This window comes from Hylaeus volcanicus, chromosome 3 (assembly GCF_026283585.1).
Source record: "Hylaeus volcanicus isolate JK05 chromosome 3, UHH_iyHylVolc1.0_haploid, whole genome shotgun sequence".
Lineage (NCBI taxonomy): Eukaryota > Metazoa > Arthropoda > Insecta > Hymenoptera > Colletidae > Hylaeus > Hylaeus volcanicus.
The window spans coordinates 12,622,546-12,642,439 of NC_071978.1; the positions used below are offsets into that span (position 1 = coordinate 12,622,546).

The 19,894-nt window shown below is 31.3% G+C and overlaps 3 protein-coding genes and 1 long non-coding RNA gene across 8 annotated transcripts; 2 read left to right on the plus strand and 2 right to left on the minus strand.

Annotated features, from left to right (window-relative positions):
• Positions 1 to 293: 293 nt before the first annotated feature.
• LOC128873508 (dolichyl-diphosphooligosaccharide--protein glycosyltransferase subunit 1) lies at positions 294 to 2,391 on the minus strand. The gene has a single exon (XM_054117132.1). It carries the CDS (start codon positions 2,259 to 2,261, stop codon positions 438 to 440), a length of 1,824 nt encoding a protein of 607 aa, XP_053973107.1. The 5' UTR covers positions 2,262 to 2,391; the 3' UTR covers positions 294 to 437.
• A 766-nt stretch (positions 2,392 to 3,157) lies between these two features.
• LOC128873513 (eukaryotic translation initiation factor eIF1) lies at positions 3,158 to 5,318 on the plus strand. Its single transcript, XM_054117140.1, has 3 exons — positions 3,158 to 3,336; positions 3,560 to 3,717; positions 4,519 to 5,318. Exons 1-3 carry the CDS (start codon positions 3,309 to 3,311, stop codon positions 4,663 to 4,665), a joined length of 333 nt encoding a protein of 110 aa, XP_053973115.1. The 5' UTR covers positions 3,158 to 3,308; the 3' UTR covers positions 4,666 to 5,318.
• On the minus strand, positions 4,964 to 6,533 carry LOC128873514 (uncharacterized). Its single transcript, XR_008456430.1, has 3 exons — positions 6,395 to 6,533; positions 6,057 to 6,149; positions 4,964 to 5,988 (listed from the first exon to the last, which is right to left on the minus strand). It is a non-coding gene; the product is annotated as an uncharacterized LOC128873514 (long non-coding RNA).
• LOC128873506 (la-related protein Larp4B) lies at positions 6,417 to 19,235 on the plus strand. Of its 5 annotated transcripts, none has more exons than XM_054117124.1 (11): positions 6,417 to 6,492; positions 6,588 to 6,744; positions 8,346 to 8,712; positions 8,797 to 9,046; positions 9,171 to 9,311; positions 9,390 to 9,614; positions 9,809 to 9,954; positions 10,073 to 10,915; positions 14,699 to 14,900; positions 15,307 to 15,410; positions 15,551 to 19,235. In XM_054117124.1, the coding sequence occupies exons 2-10, from the start codon at positions 6,729 to 6,731 to the stop codon at positions 15,400 to 15,402; spliced, it is 2,286 nt and encodes a 761-aa protein (XP_053973099.1). In that variant the 5' UTR covers positions 6,417 to 6,492; positions 6,588 to 6,728; the 3' UTR covers positions 15,403 to 15,410; positions 15,551 to 19,235. The 5 variants fall into 5 exon arrangements, 4 of the variants coding, with proteins under 4 accessions (XP_053973099.1, XP_053973100.1, XP_053973102.1 ...); XR_008456428.1 differs by having other exon boundaries at positions 6,454 to 6,744; positions 15,551 to 15,835; positions 15,914 to 19,235; XM_054117125.1 differs by having other exon boundaries at positions 6,454 to 6,744; positions 15,580 to 19,235.
• The last annotated feature ends 659 nt before the right edge of the window (positions 19,236 to 19,894 follow it).

Consider the following 19,894-nt stretch of genomic DNA (forward strand, 5'->3'; position numbering starts at 1 on the left):
TACGTATACATTTATATGTGCATATAGTGATAAGCGTTCATATCTGTAGCTCGAGATTTGAAACTTTCGAAATTATTAATCGAGTCATTTTTGTTTTAAAAATGCAATTAACACATTCCAATGACTATTTAAATTTATAAATTTTGTATGAACTTCATCATTTCTTAAAAATTTCGTAAGAAATTTATACATTTATAAGTAAAAGCTTCTTAACATATTTGAATAAAAAATATAAATACTTCATATATATTCGAATGTAACTAATGTTATGTCAAAATTAGATAAATGAGAAATATGTGGCATATAATTTATATTTCTTTATTACAAATCTTAACTTAGTGTACAGGAAAGGTTCTATAGTAACTTATCATGGAAAATTTGTTAGCTAATTGTTTAAATTAACTTTATTAAGTCTCTTTCAAATTCGAAGAATTTTATTACTGCAAAGACTTCACAATGGAATTTATCTTTTCCACGCATTCTTCTTTCTTCTTAGCAATAGCTGCTTCTGCTTCTAAAAATGGTTGACGTCCTATTTTCCCTGGTACTAATTTGTCTACATAGAGTGCTTGCTGCTGATTATAAAGTTCCTTCAATGTCTTATCATACTTTTGCAATTCTTGAACGCGATCGTAAATATCCCCGGATTCTCCTTTCAAACGTTGAGCGATTTCTGCAACAGTACTTGTTGCACTTTTGTATTCTTGATTAATGCCTTTGACAACAGACAAAAATGCATTGGCGTCTTTGTTCGTTTTGAGGTATGCTAACTGATCGTCTAACTCGTTATAAGAAGTTACTCGTCGATCTTGTGCAGCTAAAATTTTTTCACACTGTCCAGCAATTCTCAACTTACTTTCTGAAACCTCATCTTTGTCGATTGAAAAATCGAGCCTTACATATGTAATTACTAACAAAAATAACAAGTACAATGCAGCTGCTACAAGTAATGGTTCTTGTAACATTAATATACGCGGAAACGAGTATTTTAACTTGAAATTTTGAATGTGGTTTTCAACCAAGTTTTTCTTTGTGACAGAAATTACTGGACGACCAGTAGTATCTAGATACGTGTAATGAAGAGAATCTGATAAACGTGTTGCTGAATATGGAAGGTTCAATTCAATGTTCTTTGAACCCTCTGGTAAAATAATTTTTACGAGCAGTTCGTCTACCACCATATCGTCGAATACGTGATCCAGTAGTCTCATTTCTAAAGTGTACTGGTCCCCTGAATGGAATAGATACTCATAGCTAGGTACATTATATCCAACTATGTATCTGGTTTTCCAGCCACCAAAGAGTGGGAATCGTGGACGAAGATTCAACTCCACGGAATCTTTTTTAATACGAGTATTGGATGTTGAAATATTACCAATTTCATCTCTGTAATAAATATCAGAGGCAGCTGCAGGTAAAATAGTATCAAAGCTCTGTATACTAGCCTGTCCAGATTTTGATTCCTTAGCATATTCGTAGCGTGAGAATGAACCTTTCAATAAAGCACCAGTATGTACTAAATCAATACGTTCTTCAACAGCAATATTACCCCAATGAGATATTTCGATACTTCTCTCAAGCCTGGTAACGGTGAGAAACTTATTGTTATTCTCAAAGTGTATATTCAATTCTTCATACGAAAAAGGAGGAAGCTTCTCGTATGGACCATATGTGATCATTGAATCACTTTGCGAAACTGGTTTAAACTTGGTATAACTTTCCACATTACGTGATGGCAAAGATACAATGGTAGTTTGTTTCATTATATTGTAAGGTGAATAAAGATAGATATTTCCTGTATATTTTACTAATTGCTTCTCTTTCTGTGTGATCTCCTTCGGATGAGGTGTAAGCTCGTGTGTTAATATCATTTCAATTTCAACAGACATAGTTCTACCAGGAGAGAGTGGTTCCTTCAATTCGATTCTATAAAAAGTCTTATCTGGATGCTCGTTTATCTTCGTTTCGCTCAATTTCAGCTCAACCCGTACAGGTTCCCTGTAAGCTGCTATATAGCTGAGACTGCTTTTTTGTTCAGGTTCCAATGAAAAAAGGAAATTTCGTATGTGTCGATCCTTGCTTCCATTTTCTAATACAAGTCTAGTCGTGATTTTTGTTAATTGAGATTGTAAATCGATATGTTTCTCCACATTCTTAAGGTTCAAGTAGGAATCATCGTCGACAGCGATGAGAGGTCGGACATGTAAACCGAAAAGCAGCGTGACACTCCATATTAATATAATTAGACTACACTGAGTCATATTTTCTCTCGTGATAACTTCCTTAGACTTATATCACTAATATCATTCCAACTTTCCAACTAACCGGTGAGTGGTGTATTTAGGAGTACTGTCGGCACATAGACGTGGCGTTTACCTGAAACCAGGTATCGCTAAGACAGGATACTCGTGTCCCAACATGCTCGTATTGTATTTAGTAAATTTTAGTAAAATATCTAAAGCAGGATGCCATTGGGTGCTTTCAGAAAAGTCATCGCTCGCTAAGCAGCTTTACTTTATACCATTACGATATAGTAGTTAATATGTCATATTTATCACTTTTTATGAATAGTTATTTAAAGTAACAATAATTATCTAAACAGATGATGAAAGGAATAATTTCGATCTCGCTCGATTTAAGGCGAAAATGGTATCACCACCTAGCGGTGAACAGGACGAGTTAATTTTTCGAAGGTATGTATCCCAATATCTCATTTTCCGTATAATTAACTTAAAGTAAAATTAAATACTAAATGTACGAAACAATAAAATGGTTAACGAATGTGTGATTATGTCAAATTTATCAATTTTAAGAATATTTTATTAATACTGGTTTTATTACCAGTGGCGTCGTTGGTGGCGAAACACCCAAGTTTGTAGTGAAAATAGTTTCCACTGTCACCGTTAGATGACGCCACTGAGCTATACTAATAGATTTAGTACACATTATTTTATATGCTATTGTGACCATTCATATTAATATTATTTATACAAAATTATGAAACCTACGTTCAAGAAACTCTGCATACCTGTTAAAATAGGCGTGCACCTTCTACCAATGAAATAACAAGGCATTTCTGTCATGTAAACGAAGCTTATCTCATTCAAAGGACGCATGCGCAACCCCACCCACTGTTCATGACAAATGCAACTTTTACTTCCGGTTGAGTTTGACCTCTGTACAAGGTTTTTTGGGTTTAGCCGTATTCTTGCTTGGTGCTTCTGTTATCCTACGTCATCCGTACATTTTCTCAACTGCACTTGCACTTTGCAATTCTATATCTCCCGGGGATATATTTTGTTTGTCGTATGTCCATCCAGAATCTCAACACATTCGGTAAGCATTATATTTTCTATTTCGTAGCTGATCGTATTCTAGAAGATAGTTTTATCAAAATGGCGATGGCGTCTTTTCCTTGCACCATAGTACGCAATCAATTATCGTTATGTGTCGTTTTCGCATTTCTCTCTCGAAAGTGGTGTATTTTTGGAAGAAACTTATCGTTCGAAACGAAAATTCCATCGATTTTAATGCGATGCGTATCGTTTGCTTTGGCCAGACCCCTTTGCAGATGCAATCAAGGGTTCAGATGATGATGTCCAAGACGGTCTCGTGCATATAAGGATCCAGCAACGAAATGGTCGTAAGACCTTGACAACGGTGCAAGGACTCTCATCTGAATATGACTTGAAGAAAATAGTGAGAGCATGTAAAAAGGTAATAAAAAAATCACGAGTGTTCCGATTCGTATTTCGATGTGTAAATCTTTTGTCAGTGTCAGACACTGTGCTAAAAATAGAAACGATGCAAACAACTGTTCAGTGTAGAAATATAATTGCACACGATTTTGCAAAAGTATTCCTGCTTATATTTTCGATTTATATGGAATTTTTAGAGTAGAATTTCTTATTGAGTATTTCGTTCAGTTTTTTTAATTATTAATTAGACAGGAAACATTGATATATTTGACATATTAAAACTATTAACACGGTCTTCCTTTTATATGTATTGTATATTAAGTTTTGAATACATATTAAATATAATTTTATTTTTATTTTCCATAGAATAGAAAATATTTGTGTTTGAAACATTACAATCAAAGACAAACATAATTTTATTATTTATATTTATTTGTTATATAGTAGTGTGTATATATAATTGGTGTTAATGTTTAACAAATTTGATTCTCGATTAAATAAACTTCTAAAAGTGACTTTTAGAAAAGTCTTTTAGCACAACATAATTATGTTTTCAAAGTATTTGTGGTAGAGACATGTCATGTGGATATCTCAAGAGGAAACTTCATTTAGACAATCCATGCATATGTCCCTATTTTATATATTTGGTGCCAGAAACTTAAAATGAAATATAGTATCGTGTATAGTAGATCGGTAAATTTAAATATTTAATTTAATCCCAACATTTCCCGTTTTTATTTAAATAATCATGAGATAGAGCAAAGTAATACAAAGGCGAGAGTAAATTTATAAAGGCAAAAAATAAAATTTCTCTTTATAGGAGTTTGCGTGCAATGGGACAGTAATTGAGCACCCGGAGTACGGGGAGGTGTTGCAGCTGCAGGGGGACCAACGAGAAAATATATGCCAGTGGCTAACAAAGTCAGGTCTGGCTAAACCTGACCAACTCAAAGTCCATGGTTTTTAACCAGCAAACACCCATGCCACTATCTAAGAACACACCACCTTCATCAACACCTTATCATCTTAAATTATCTGTATCAGTCACTAATACTTGTTGATATTTCGTGAGATATCCTATTATATACACATATATATTTCAATAAAAAATATATAACAGTAAAGATATAGGCACAATATTCTAATCAGACATTTTTATGTTAGATAATCCACTAAACTCATCACATTTAAAGTAGTAGCGATAATTAATTAGTAACTTGAGAAAATACATATACAAGGGATAGATACAAATAGCAACGGATGGCTTTTCTTTTTGGAATTAGGTAGTATGTATCTCGGCGCTATAGACGTATTCAGAGAGAGATTAAAAACAATTGTTTTAGGCTGCATATTGGCTTATTGTGTGTAATGCTGAATGCTTTGTTTTCTTTATACACTAAGGTAACAGACCTGATTTTATATTATCAACTTGCAAGTTTTGTGCCTTTGATTCCGCATTGATTGTATTATTTATTGAAAGGATGATCTTTTATTGTAATGAATATTTTTTAGGGAGAATTGCCAATTTTTTCCTTTTTAATGCAGTATTGACAACATTAGATCAATTGTTTCCAATAAAAATGTGGCTGTTCTAAATAAATAAATGGTAATTCACCAGTTTTTCGACTTTGAATCTTACTTCCTATCTTTTACTAATTTAATTATAGTAATAAAATAGAAATAAGTAGTTATTGAGAATTTCAATAACAAACATTTACAAGACTTATTGAGAAATAACGAATATGTTATTAATATTTATATACAATGAAACATTTACTGTAATGTTTGTAAACTTGGTATTTGTTTAATAATTTCAATTGTACTATGTAATTCATAATACATAAGGTAATTTTAATAAATAAATTATTCCTCTAACAATAAAAATATGTAAGTTCCGGTTGTTGTAACGTTTACACGCATGTCGATACATTTTTTACATACACGTGAACACGTACGCAGGTTAGGTTCAGCTTAATATTTTCACCTTACAAATAGTGATCGACAAAAAAGACGATCGGTATCGTTTAACGAGATGTAACTGTAATATAACATTATATTTTACTCTTTTTTTATTATTATTAGATGTTATACAGTGGGAATATTATTATTAGTACAAATTTGACTCTCCTCGTTTTTTGCAATTTTTAACGTTCAAGATGCTTTATTTGGTTGAATTTACAACCAAAAAAGGTTACGAAATTCTGTATATATACATTTATGTACATGTTTGTATTATACTTCAGCCTTTCAAGAGTGATTTATCAAAGAATCATAACGTTTGATATGCTATCTGAAACATTGATATCATTAATCATCAATTTTTTCAAAAATCTAACGAAGATGTGAGGAGATATTGACCTAGAAGATTCTGTACAGTCTTTTGTTTCTTAATCTCATTCTTCTCTAAGACTTTTCAATTTCTTGTATTTCTGTTTATTATATTAATGAATTCTGAAACAGAGAAAAACGAAAACGAACTCTCATTATTTTTCTTTCGTGCTTTTTGTAAGCAAAGAAATCAGGTGTTTCCCTGAACTAACACAGGGAAAATCTTACAACCACGTTGTTATTTTTTTTATTACGTTAATTCGTTTAAAGTTTAAACGATCATTTTCAAACTTTGTAGGCGTTTAAATTTAGCGGACACGGATCGTGACGGTTCAACCGCTAGATCTCACTACCGTCGGGCTACATACCTACGACCCACAATGCACTGAGCTACGGCATGTGCCTTTCTGTGTCGGCCATTTTGTAGTTTCCTTGAGAAATTGTGTTGAGTTGATTCATCTTCTCGGTAAGAATTTTATAAAATTCTAAAACGGCGCGAATCACATTGATCCAAATGATGTAGAGGATTGAGGGCAGATGCTTATGGCTAACTATTCATAGCTTGAGAACGAGGAATAAGGTTGCGTTTTTTGCGCACAACCGTGTGCGCTCACGGTACTTACACCCGAAGAACGAGCCAGTAAACGAAGCTGCCGAGAACACCTATTGATAAAGGCACATGGAATCCGGGATTGTTTCGGGATGAATGGTGATTTCGGTAACGATATACGATACGCATAAGTGTACTGTCCAAGTGGTTGTCACCATATCTGCGTGCGTGAACGTGTTGGCCCGGCCAACGTCTCGCTCTATATTTGGCTAATCGCATCCAACATATTGCATATCTTGCCTTTTCAAAATTTTTACTTTTCATGCCGTAACCTTTCCCAAAGAACTATATCAGAAGGATACAATGTGACGTTTAAGTGTGAATGCTTGACGATTGCACATTGATTCTGAACGAGAGCAAATCTTAGCATGTGGCACGGTTTGTACGATCAACATTCACGTTTTGACTTTAATCACAGTCAATGGAACATTTCATTCTTCTCTCGTTACAATTTTCGAACTTTCCTTACGAATTACGTGTACCACGTTTCGGTTCCAACGGTGATCAATTAAAAAAAAAAAAAAAAGAAAAACCTATCGTTTCACGAGGACATTTAAAATTTCGATCTTTTCTATTTTCGCGTTCGTTGTTCCTTTATAGTTTGTAAAGATATTATTTAGGTAAATCTGTATAATTTGAATACGCGTACATATATGCATTTGAGCACGTACACACACCCCCGTCTGTTCGCGCGCGCGCATACACACGTACGTAACTTATACACATTGTGTGAATACAACTATGTGCTATTGAACATGAACGCGCGCGCGCATCGTACGTGCGACAACACTTACATATCAATTACGTACATGTACGTAAGCACTGATGTGTGTGTACGCTAGTTATATAGGTACTGCACTGTATTACATCAGACTGGTATGTTGTATTGCATACTGTTAATCATAGTTTTTAAAAATTTCTTAATGATAAAAGTTTGCATCTTAAGATTCATATTCTCAATCTTACAAATTCATGGCTTATACACAAAATTTTTAATTACATTCGAAAATTCATGCATTTAAGTAAAATCACACTTTGTCCACAATACATACATATATATACATATATTTAACAATGTAAATAAACAGTGTTTTGTTTATATATACAAGAAAGGGCAAGAGGTCAATTATCAAAATTATCAATTCGTTTGATTGTTCATTCAAAGTATCTATGATTGATTAAAAACTATTATTCAATTAGAGTAATTGTTCTATTGTCTAATTATTAATATAAGAGTATGCATATAATTGAGGATATATTCTGGTTTCTTATGCGTTACATTAAATATTGTTAAATGTATTAATCTTAATAATTATATGTGTATTAACATTGGTAACTTATAAATACACATATTACATAGATATTTGATGCTTGAACTTCTTCTAATTAAATCAATGTAATGTAATCAAACAAACAATGTTTTATTCACTGACAAAATGAAAAATTATATAAACATTTTCAACCTTGTACAGTCTTTGTCGAATATATTAATTGAGGTGAAATTAATTAATATTTACACTAGTTCATTTTTTATATAAGTAATCATGTGTGATTAAAAACATTCATATAATGAACGTTCATCTATGAATAAAACATAGTACTTATTTGACTGCAGTATATTGTTCATACATTACATCTTTTAACATGTAAGTATAATACATATGCAACATTATGTGTCTTTATAAGATAACATTTTGTATTTTTCATAGGGTACGTGTACATGAATGGGGACATTGGGAAGCTCCAACCAGGGGCGGTTTATCCAGCCACCCCTGAACCTTTGGGTTCAGTTGGGGGTGCAATTGGAAACACTCCATCCAATTTGGAATATAACGTCATGAACGGTGCTCCAAGTGGAAATGAATTAATATTAGAGGCAGGTGTTGGTAACCTAGAGCCTTCGCCGCAACATGCTATAGGTATAGGAGGTGCTGCAGGTTATGGTCCAGTGGATGTTGCTGCTTTAGGTGATGTGCCAAATCCACCTGCCTCAATGGCTGATTTATCTTCTCCTGGTATACCTTTAGAACAACTAAAACAGATGCTCTCTTCGCAACTTGAATATTATTTCTCCAGGTAATTTTACTGTAATTACTGTTTTTATTTACTATCTTCATTTCAATCCAGAGGTTTGTATTTTACCATGTTCTTTTCTTTTAGAGAAAATTTAGCTAACGATACATATTTATTATCGCAAATGGATAATGACCAATATGTACCAATATGGACAGTAGCTAATTTTAATCAAGTGAAGAAATTAACAAAGGATATAAAACTTATAACAGAGGTTTTAAGGGAATCTCCCAATGTACAAGTTGACGAAGAAGGACAAAAAGTAAGACCTAATCATAAGCGATGTATTGTAATACTCCGTGAAATACCAGATAGCACTCCTTTAGAAGATGTGAAGGTGAGAAAATGTTTCATTTTATTTTGATTGTGATCACCTATTATTACGATGTATTTTTCTCTATATTTTATGAATATTTTTTTCTTTTCATTTAAAAATAACAGAATTTTATTTCTGATCGCAGAATTTATTCTCTGGAGAAGGGTGTCCAAGGTTTATTTCGTGTGAATTTGCCCATAATAGTTCTTGGTATGTAACATTTGAATCTGATGAAGATGCTCAGAAGGCCTATAGGTTTTTACGTGAAGAGGTTCGGGAGTTTCAGGTAACATGATACTAAAAATACATAACGCTGTTTCATTGTTATTAACTTAACGTTAATATATTATCGTTTGCAATTTAGGGAAAGCCAATAATGGCGAGAATCAAAGCTAAACCAATGAATAGGCTACCGATACCAGCAGTTGCTGGGGTGGGTGGTATTAAAAATGGTTATAGAACTCCACCACCACCACCAGTCTATGATCCAAATAGCTATACATCTGGTCAGCAACGCTTCATCTATACCAATGGGACTACAATGCCACAAACCACGATGCCGCCATATGCCAATCAAGTTCACGTATACGTAAGTAAACAAAGTTATATTCTATCTACTTCGAGACAGATTTGTTATTTTTGAGATACCATTTACATGTTTAATGTATTTTTTTTTAATACATAGTACATTGAGTATTTAAATATTATCTTTTTTTAGCGCGATTGCCGCTTTTTGTCGTCGTTTTAATAAATATATAACAGAGTGTTATGTACTTTTTGTAGCATCAACCATTTTATCATGCTGGAATTATGCCATGGGGACCGGCAAGTCCTGCTTATTTCGATATGGCTGGTGTTTTTACTATGAATGGTATTACGCCACATAATACGTTTAAGCCACACAATACAAGATATAATCCTCGAAACAGGTATTATTCTATACATTAAATAATCATTTTCACGAAACATGCTGTCACTGGTTGAGTTATGCTTCTCGCTATGTCATATTCGTGTCTATTTATGTGTCTCCATGTATGTACGATATAGAAATAAACAAAGAAACGGGCCTGAAAGACCAACATTGATGGATGGCGGAGGAAATATGGTGCCAATGAGGCGGACCTCGCATCCACCTATAAGTGGAGCACCATTACCCTTAGGAGCATCAGTTCCTACCTTTACTTCGAGCTTGGCTACAGTGAAGCCAACTTCTTCCTACCAGACCGGCACAAAGTTCCATTCCTCGCATACAACTATAGTGACAGGAGAGGCTCAGTATAATAGCAGCCACTCCAAGGGATCGCAGGAAAACGATGCTCAAACTCTGGACTCTGGAGTTCAATTCCCGCGTCATCGTATGCATCGTAGGACCAAAGACCAAGAATCCTTATCGAAGGCTAATAGTAGCCCCTTACCATCGGTCAGAGAATCTACCCCGGCCAGTAATAATAACACACAATGTAACCGAGGGGCACAATTCGATTTGGAAGCTTCTGCTTTTCCTCCTCTTCCTGGCCTAGATGCTGATCTTGCAAAATCCCATAATGCTTTGGTAGAAACTGTTGGTACTGATTGTACGCAATCGCAGAATAGGCTTTCAGACGTAGTTAAAGGTACTGCGAAATTGAAAAGCGTTAAAGAGAAAGAACCTGCAGGAACTTCGCAACAATATCATCAACAACCGACAAGTAACAGCAGTAGGTCTGCGAGCCCAGGGTCAAGTGCTGGTGGTCATACTGGTTCGCTAGAGGCACCGACTGGTTCTGGCAGTACGTCGACCACTCCCGTTACATCTACAAATACCAGCTCTAATGCTTCTGCTAGCAACAATGACTCCACAGACATCGCTCTCAGCACCATCACTCTCACTCCCCCGTCATCTCCTGATAAGTGAGTGTGCTTTCTTCTTATACGGGCGCGTTCGCGCTACATACATATATACACACATACACAGAACACAAAACGTATGCAGGATGTCCAATTTTAATCTTTCCACGTCGTTATCGCCGAGTCTAGTAGTTGTTTAAAAAAATATTTTAGAGCGAACCCTTAGATGATCATACGATTTTGTTTGTACGTAATGTACGCGATAAGCTCTATAACACTTCAACGAACAAATTCATACGCTAAGAGTCTTTAGTAAATGTGAATATTAATGTGTTTATTATTTAGGTGGCGGATTAATCAATATTTATTAGAAAAAATAATATTTCAAACAGAAAAAAAATATACTTCATACATAAGTAACAAACACATACATGTCTACTTAATTTATAACGAAGATATAACATAATTTTGCTTGCTCGAGCCGGGTTACAATGTGTTAAATATGTAAAGTACAGAAACGTGTACCCATGGTATAGGATTAAAGAGGATAATAGAGAGGATTAAAATGACAGGCATTAATTTAAGTAAGTTAATGAGTTATTAACGATATATTGAAGTTAATGTCCCGAGTGGACTCTGCGCGGTCGTCTAAGAATTAAACGAAATGAAAAGCCACACAAATAAATAAAATAACCTCGTGTTGTGTACTGGTTGTTGTGAGGTATTATTTTTATTTGCACATATATATATATATTTATTTTTATTATGTAGTTTATCTTGAGGAGAACATGTTTTGGTCAATATATCTTGTTTCCAGGCAGAGATGGACAATATTTTATTGAAATAATATATAATAAATATAAAATTAACGATTTCTTCGCGACGTTAATACAATGATAAATAAATAAATAAAAATCTTGTTCATCTCTGATTTCAGGTGTCTTTAGACACTACACAGCAAATATAACACCCATATTGTTAAGGTCATTCAAGGTCAAATTCTAATAAATATGATATCACCTTCAAATCTTGGTAGCGATTTTAAGTGAAATTAAAATATGTTGATTAAGACATGTGTGCTCCGAAACAAAATAAGTTTGACCTGAAACATTCTTTTAAATGATCATTTTCGGAGATAACGGCCTGGAAAGATGAAATTAAGGCACTCTGTATATGCATTTACACACACATGTATGTACATATATTTGTATATATACATATATGTTCTGTGTACGTGCACTATGTAAAAGATTATATATTTTATTCTTATTGTAAAAGAAAATAGTTCTTTAATTACATTTATAAAGTATTGCTTATCATAAATTATTGTTAAAAACTCTTTCATTGCTTTTAATGACATATTGCATATACTATGTATATATGTATAGATATACACACAGAATATATATTACATGATTATAAACACGCGCACACACACATACAAAATAAACATATGTACAGGAAGTCGTATAGAGCCTGAAAAAGAATGCTAAGCTATGTTTGATAGTGTTGGCTGCATTATATGCTGCTATGCTCTGTATGGTGGATGTGTATTAGTGAAAATTATATTGTCCACCTGTATTTTCATATCATCTATAAGAAGGAAAGGGAAAGATATTCATGGTAGCGTATTAGATTTAATACATATTACATTCAATTTAGTATGGTGTTACAGTAATGTTGTTTAAATTCATGCTTATTTACTAATTCATAAATGGGATAAATAAAAGTAGTAAATTAATTATTCCGATGAAATGACGAAGAATAATGAATATTGAAATATACGTTCTGTTTTTTCGAAGATCCTCGTTGTGTTAATAGTAGTAGACGATTTATTATTTCTTAATAAATAATACCAAGAGTATATTGAAATATTTTTATTTTAGTCTCGCCAATATTTTACGAATTATTTTTATATGTCTATTACAAACAGTTGCGTTTTATATTGTTTCGAAAATGATTAATATAAATTATGTTGAAATTTCTGAGTATCCTGTTATTGTTAAACTTTCCCTTTCTTAATCACATTATATTCATATATAGTGCAGTAAGCAGTAGGTGTAACTTTCCTAAATCTACCATTATTTTATTATTCATGGTGGTTAATTTTGTAGGCGTGCTCAGTTGTTCCAATTTGCCATTTATATCTATTCATTGATATATCTTCTTTTCCATCGAGTGACAAGTTGTCTAACGTTGTTTGGAATGCCTCGCTAATACAGTTCTTTCATAAAAGAACAGATTTTCAAATAAGAGCTGGTGCTCCACTCGGTGAATAGAGCAAATTTTAACTTTAAAGCGTAAAATGCTCAAAATCGAGGTATTCATTTGATACTAGGTAGTCAGAAGCTTTACCATTCTTTTATGGTGATTAATTTTAAATATCACAAAGTGTTGCAATGCGTATGTATGCAAGAATGTATGCAAGTACTCTGTGGTAGCACAATTTATAATATCTCTTGCCTATATTACTGTGGCAGATGAACAATCCATATGGACTAATCTATTATTCAGGGTTCTTTAATATATGATTTTATTATTATTATTATTTTATTATTATTTTACTGTCATCGTCATTATCATTCGTCATTATTGTCATTCTCATAATTATTAATACTATTATTACTATTATTGATACTAATACTACTAACACAATTAATATCATCGTAATATCTCTATCACTGTTAAAACTATGATTATTATCATTAATATCAGTTTTACAAAGACCAACCTGGTTGTTGGTTCCATTATCATTGGTCTTACCACTTTTGTCCTTATCATCTCGTGTCGCTACACTTATTATCATGACCATCATTCATTGCTAACATTATAATTTTACTGTTACCACATTGTCATCATTATTATTATTGCTGGTTTTGCTGTTATTACTGTTATTAGTGGTGTGATTATTCCTACTATTACTAATCCTATGTTACTAATGCTATCTCTACCATCATCATCATCATTTCTATCGTTATCATTATTGCTACTAATGTTGCTGCTACTAACATTATTATTGTTGTTATTAAAAATTCTGTTATTGCCGCTACTCCTGCTACCATGCTTCTACTACTATTGCTATACTGTTAATGATATTGATATTATTTCTTTATTTATTATTATTATTTTCATCATCATTCTTGTGGTTTTTGCCATCATTTTAGTCATAAAATCATCCGCATTATTATTACCGTCACCACTATAAGTATCATCATTGTCGCTATCATAATTACTATTGCTATTACTATTATTATTACTATTATTATTATTATTATTATTATTATTATTATTATTATTATTATTACTACTACTATTACTACTACTACTACAACTACTACTACTACTACAACAACTACTACTACTACTACTACTACTACTACTACTACTACTACTACTACTACTACTACTACTACTACTACTACTACTACTATTATTATTATTATTACTTACTATTATAATATTACGTTACGTTACGTTATGTTATATTATATTACAATTATTAATTGTTCATTTTCAAGTTACTCTTAAAGGCATTTCAATTAAATTCTTAATTTTTAATATAAAATTAAGCTGTAATTTTTGGCACACGAGTATAATAAAAAGCATGGTTCATTATTAATGGATGACTATAGATTCATTGTCAGTGGAAGTAAATAAATGATGTGTATACTGGTTTGTTAAATAACTGTTGCAATCTTGCAAGACCCATTCCCTAATGTAGCGTTTTTTGAATGGAATTGTACACAATAGTGACTGTTTTATATTTGTGCATGATATTTTAAGGTGCACAGTCGTAATTAATTAAGATATATTGAATATATGTCTATTATACTTATGCACGTTCAGGTTTAGTCCTTTATTATTGAAATGCACCGCTGACAGATCTGTAAAGACTGACGATACGAACATGGTGAATGGAGTGGATGAGGCTGTTTCAAATGCACACGCAGTGGAAGATTCTGAACAAGTGATTAGGTGCGAATGTAATGTCCCTACTGCCTCGCAAAATTCCCAGTCACAAGCAGGAGTGACTTCAACCTTCCCCCTAGTAAGTATATCATTTTTTTAAAGTAACAGTTTTGTAGTTTTATTTTTCCTAAAAAAGTTAACAGTGCAATGTACACGTTTAGTATACGTTTATAAAACTATAACAAAATTGACCTGGTTTTTCTCTTAATACAGTAATTGCTTATTTTAGTTATACATTTATCATAAAAATAAACATTTACGAAAATCTTGTAACCAAATGAATTAAAAAAATATCGTGTACTTCTATTTAGTATAATTAAATTTTTATTTCATTTTGCAAATAATGTTTACAGTATAAATAATGCAAATATAAATGTAACTCAAATTTCCAACTTTGTTAACTTACAATGGAATATATTTGTATCGTATCTTTTGCAACCAAGAACTGGACTTTAACAAATAATATTCACTCTTTTTTATACTAGGATCTTACGAGGCCGAGCTATGCCCAAGTAGCACAACACTGTCGCGAACTACCTTGTACAAAACATAAGACGGATGAAAGGGATGGAAATGTGTAAATCAATATGTAAGTAAGCGTCTTTGATAGTTGTATTATTTCTTTAAAAAAAAAAAAAAAAAAAAAAAAAAAAAAAAAAAAAAAAAAAAAAAACAGTAACTTATTTAATATATAGAGTTAAAAATGTAGTGAAATAAGCGACTTTACAGATACTACCGCAATGAATTTCAATATTTAGCTGTTATTCTTCATCTGGATTGTATGGATTATGTACCACTGCTTTTATCCTACACTGGATATAGTGGGTATGAAGAAAACTTTTTACATTGTACAGTGACTTCGCCTACAATAAATGTGGTATCGATTAACTATGGATCATAAAAAATTATTTGAAGAAACTCTAATTCGCCGCATATTTTAAAAATACGTTTGCTGGCAGGATAATACATTATGTAGAAGAGTATTGTTATTGCTTTGGTTCTGTGATTTTGGAGGTACATATTTGTTAGCTTGTAAAAATGTTAAACTAAGATATTAATCTTTTAATTCCTTTCTCCTCTCCCCTTTCATAGCACAGGGCCGTAACTGGGAAATGTTTATCTTTGTGCCAAACCTTGCTATGTGCGTACAGCTTAATAAATGTTCAGAGTGCAACGAAACTTATTCTCAAACAGAATTACAATTAAAAAAAAAAATTTTAAAAAAATAATGTAATTTCCAAAGCAGATATATGATAAGAATACTTAATTTGAAATGAAAAAACAATTTCTGTTTTCTAATAATTTTCTATGTTTCATTTAAACTATTTATAGGCAAGTTTTGTATACTTTCCAGAATATTGATGACAATTATAATGAGTAATATAAAAATACTATTAATTAATGTACAAAGGAGATATTACCTAATTTGAGTTGTTCTAGTTTTTATGAGAAATGTAAACAATCAAATGATAGAAAAGTAAAAAGAAGCGCTACATGCGAGATATAAATTACTTGTGGCCTCGCTATTATGCCTCACAATTATATGTATTGATTTTCGTTAAATATTAACAGCGAGAAAATAAGGATTATAAATGCATATTACAAACGTTAAATATATTTTAAGGATCTCGCTAACGTATTGTCTTATTATTGATTAGTAACAGAAACAATTGAAACATTTTATTTTACAGTTGTTTTTTTAAGAACATTGATTATACAAGATGAAAATACTTGTATAATATAGGATCTTAACGCTTCTAAGTTTATTGGTATATCGTTTTTAACATCGAGCAGAAGTTAATATACGTTGGTTTGTTATATTTTCTGTATTGAATTTCATACATATACAACAATTGATATTTTTAATGATGAAATTCATTATTAGTATATATATTCTCTATTAAATTTACGGAGAACATTAAAACAAAGAAAATGTATTTAAAAAATATTAATTATATTACAATCATACTATAATCATTACATTGTAAGGCAAACATATAAATTTGATATATTTGTTCCTGAAATTATCGATAGTTATTAAGACACAGTATGCACACGATACAGAAAAACAATGTAACAGAAGAAATTTATACTAGGACATTAGTATACTCTGAAAATATAACATTCCATGTTGCCTCAAGTACATTCTAGTCTCTACTAGAAGCTTTAAAATTTATATTCCAAGTGAATCAGAAATAGTAATAAACTACGTGTTGTTATTGATATTCTGGAAATCATACTTACATAGATTTTAGTTTTGCGTTCAACTTAAAAATAAAAAAAAAGTATACATTGTTATGATGTTTAGTCACCTATTTACGGCACTGACTTTTCTTTTTAATATTACTGTTACATGAGATAACATACGATTTAGAATTATGCTTTGGCAAGTAATATAAGAGTTGTCAGAAGTGTATGGTCTTTGAGCACACATTTAAGTGCCTCAAAATGTTGTGTATATTACAGGAGCTTGGCTTTAGATGTTATACAATTACATGTACCTATACATTATAGTAAAAAACGCATATGATATATTTGTTACTGATATGCGTACAGAAATTGAAATAATGGATATTTAAAAAAAAACCAATCTCCTGAACTATAAAACAATTACCAACATGTATAATTATACTTTACATTTATGATACTGCCTTTTAATTTTTTTATATCTGAAACGATTAGCCACAATGTTGGAACTACAGAAAAATTTATTATCAGCTGTAAATGCATTAAGATATTATTTGAGTTTAAATCGTGGTGCTGTAAACACTTTGCTTTAGTCTCAGTCTTGTAGCACAACTTACATTAATTGTATCTCGATGATACCGTTAAAAATATGGTGTAACACGGTTGATTACATCAAGAAACAAGTATGATATATTTAATATACACACATAAAAAAATATCTTTTCATTGGTAAATTCACTCGTTTGAAATGTTCAATTTAATATCTCTAAATACAATTGATTTATATTTATCTTAAATCAGCCAGATCCTTGTTTTTTTATCGGCTTCTTTTTCTGAATTGTGTTTTTTAAAAAAAAAGTTATACGAATCTACGGCAAAGTAAAAATATTTCGATGATACTATTTAAAAATATAAATCATACCAATGCAATAGGTGAAACGAAAATAATTTTATCCGCAAGGCACAATCGCAAATAGACACTACTTATTCGATCGAGTAAACGTTAAAATCAATCAAAATCTGTAATTAATCTTTTAAAATTTGCATTCTTTTATTTTTTAAACATTACGTCAGTAAACATAGCAATAAACAATACATGGATATAAATTTTTAATTACCTTAATTAATAATAAAGTTTGCCTTCTGCACTCATATACAGAAAAATGAAATCGTTTCATAAAAATTACAAGTCATGTACACGGTATCTTCATCCAAAGAAGGTTGCATCTTCTAATTCTACGTGTCTTCTTAATATTACAAGAGTAGTCAAATGAAGAAATATTTTACAATCAAACGGTACAGTAATTTCTCAACATATTTTTTAGTTTATATGTAATGCCAATTCACGAGAATTTACCGATAAAAAGATTCCTATAAATACGAAAAATACATATGTATTAAAAAAAATTGGATAAGCATTAATATTTCTTGATTATAGAATTTTAGAAAATGTAAACAATATTACAGTGATTTGTCTTACTTTATGCGTTATCCCATAAATTATGTATAGCTAATTATGTGTATGCTTTGAATATTTGTTTTAATTACCGCTACGAATTATATGTAAAAAATTTGAAAGTTGATTCCTCTCTATACATTGTCTTTATTAAATGTATGGAACTTAATGTAAGAAACGTTAAACTGTTGGTATATATCATATACCTGTACGATACAAAGTAAGAAACAGACACACCAATACCTTGGATCTTAACAATCATTTGTCTTGTCAAAAATAGTAGTTAACCGTAATTAGTAAAATATATTTGAAATGTTTATTTTATAAAGTGAATCAGATAAAACGAAAATCCTTAAATGCATAAGAAGAGTTTAGGTAGCGTAACTTGCACTGGCAATGTATTTAACTTAAGGTATGTAATGATTTCTTATAAAAGTAGTTCCAATGGTCCAGGGTAAGGGTGACATACTGGGATAAAATTGTGATTGGAATGTATGGAAAAGGTATATTAGAATTCCGTTCTTTTTTAATAATCCCGTCACAAAACCGTGGCTGATAAACTTACGTTAACTCATTCATCAGAATAAACTGTGATTAGATTGAAGTCCAACAGAAATACAATGTATAATGTACTCCGTTTCATAGGCTGCAGGCCTAGAAAGTCTGATTTTTTAACTACTATGAGAACTTGTGTATTATAATATGATCTACGACGTTTGTTTATTACTATGTAAAGTGACAAATTTCAAAATTAAACATTAATTACTGTTATTGGTTTTGCTTTTACTTTACAACTTTTAATCTCACATTAATGTTAATATGATTACATTTTCGTTTGTTAGGAACTCTATAGTTACAAGTTAGATGGAACATGGCCTAGCATTGTGAATAAAATAGAGAAAAACTGATGTATTCTGGTAAATATAGTTGCAATTGATGAATCCGTATAGATGTGGGACAAAAGCTATTTCTGCATGTAATTTTATTCAGGGCATAAAGAAACTGCCAATATCTTTAATATGAGAGACTGACAGTATCTTTACACAAGATGCAAATTCAATTAAAATTTATGATATTTCTTAAATCTTGTTCTGCAAAAAAATGTAAAAATTATTTGGATATAGACTTTGTACGTTACGATGAATCAAATTAAATTATATATATTTAATATCGTTTATCAATCAAATGATTCACAGACGTTAAACATTACCTCGTTAACAACGTTACTTTATAATCGAGCAAGTAGTAGTTACATACTTTCTAGTCAATCTTTGATTGAATTTTATCAAAATATTTGATTTGGTGCACAATTCAATATGAACAGGTTGTAAGGAATGAGTATTGCACATTGTTAACATTAGTTATAGGATGAAGTTATAAAATTAATATCATTTTGCGAAACTTGACATCGATAGTATATAACGATACAC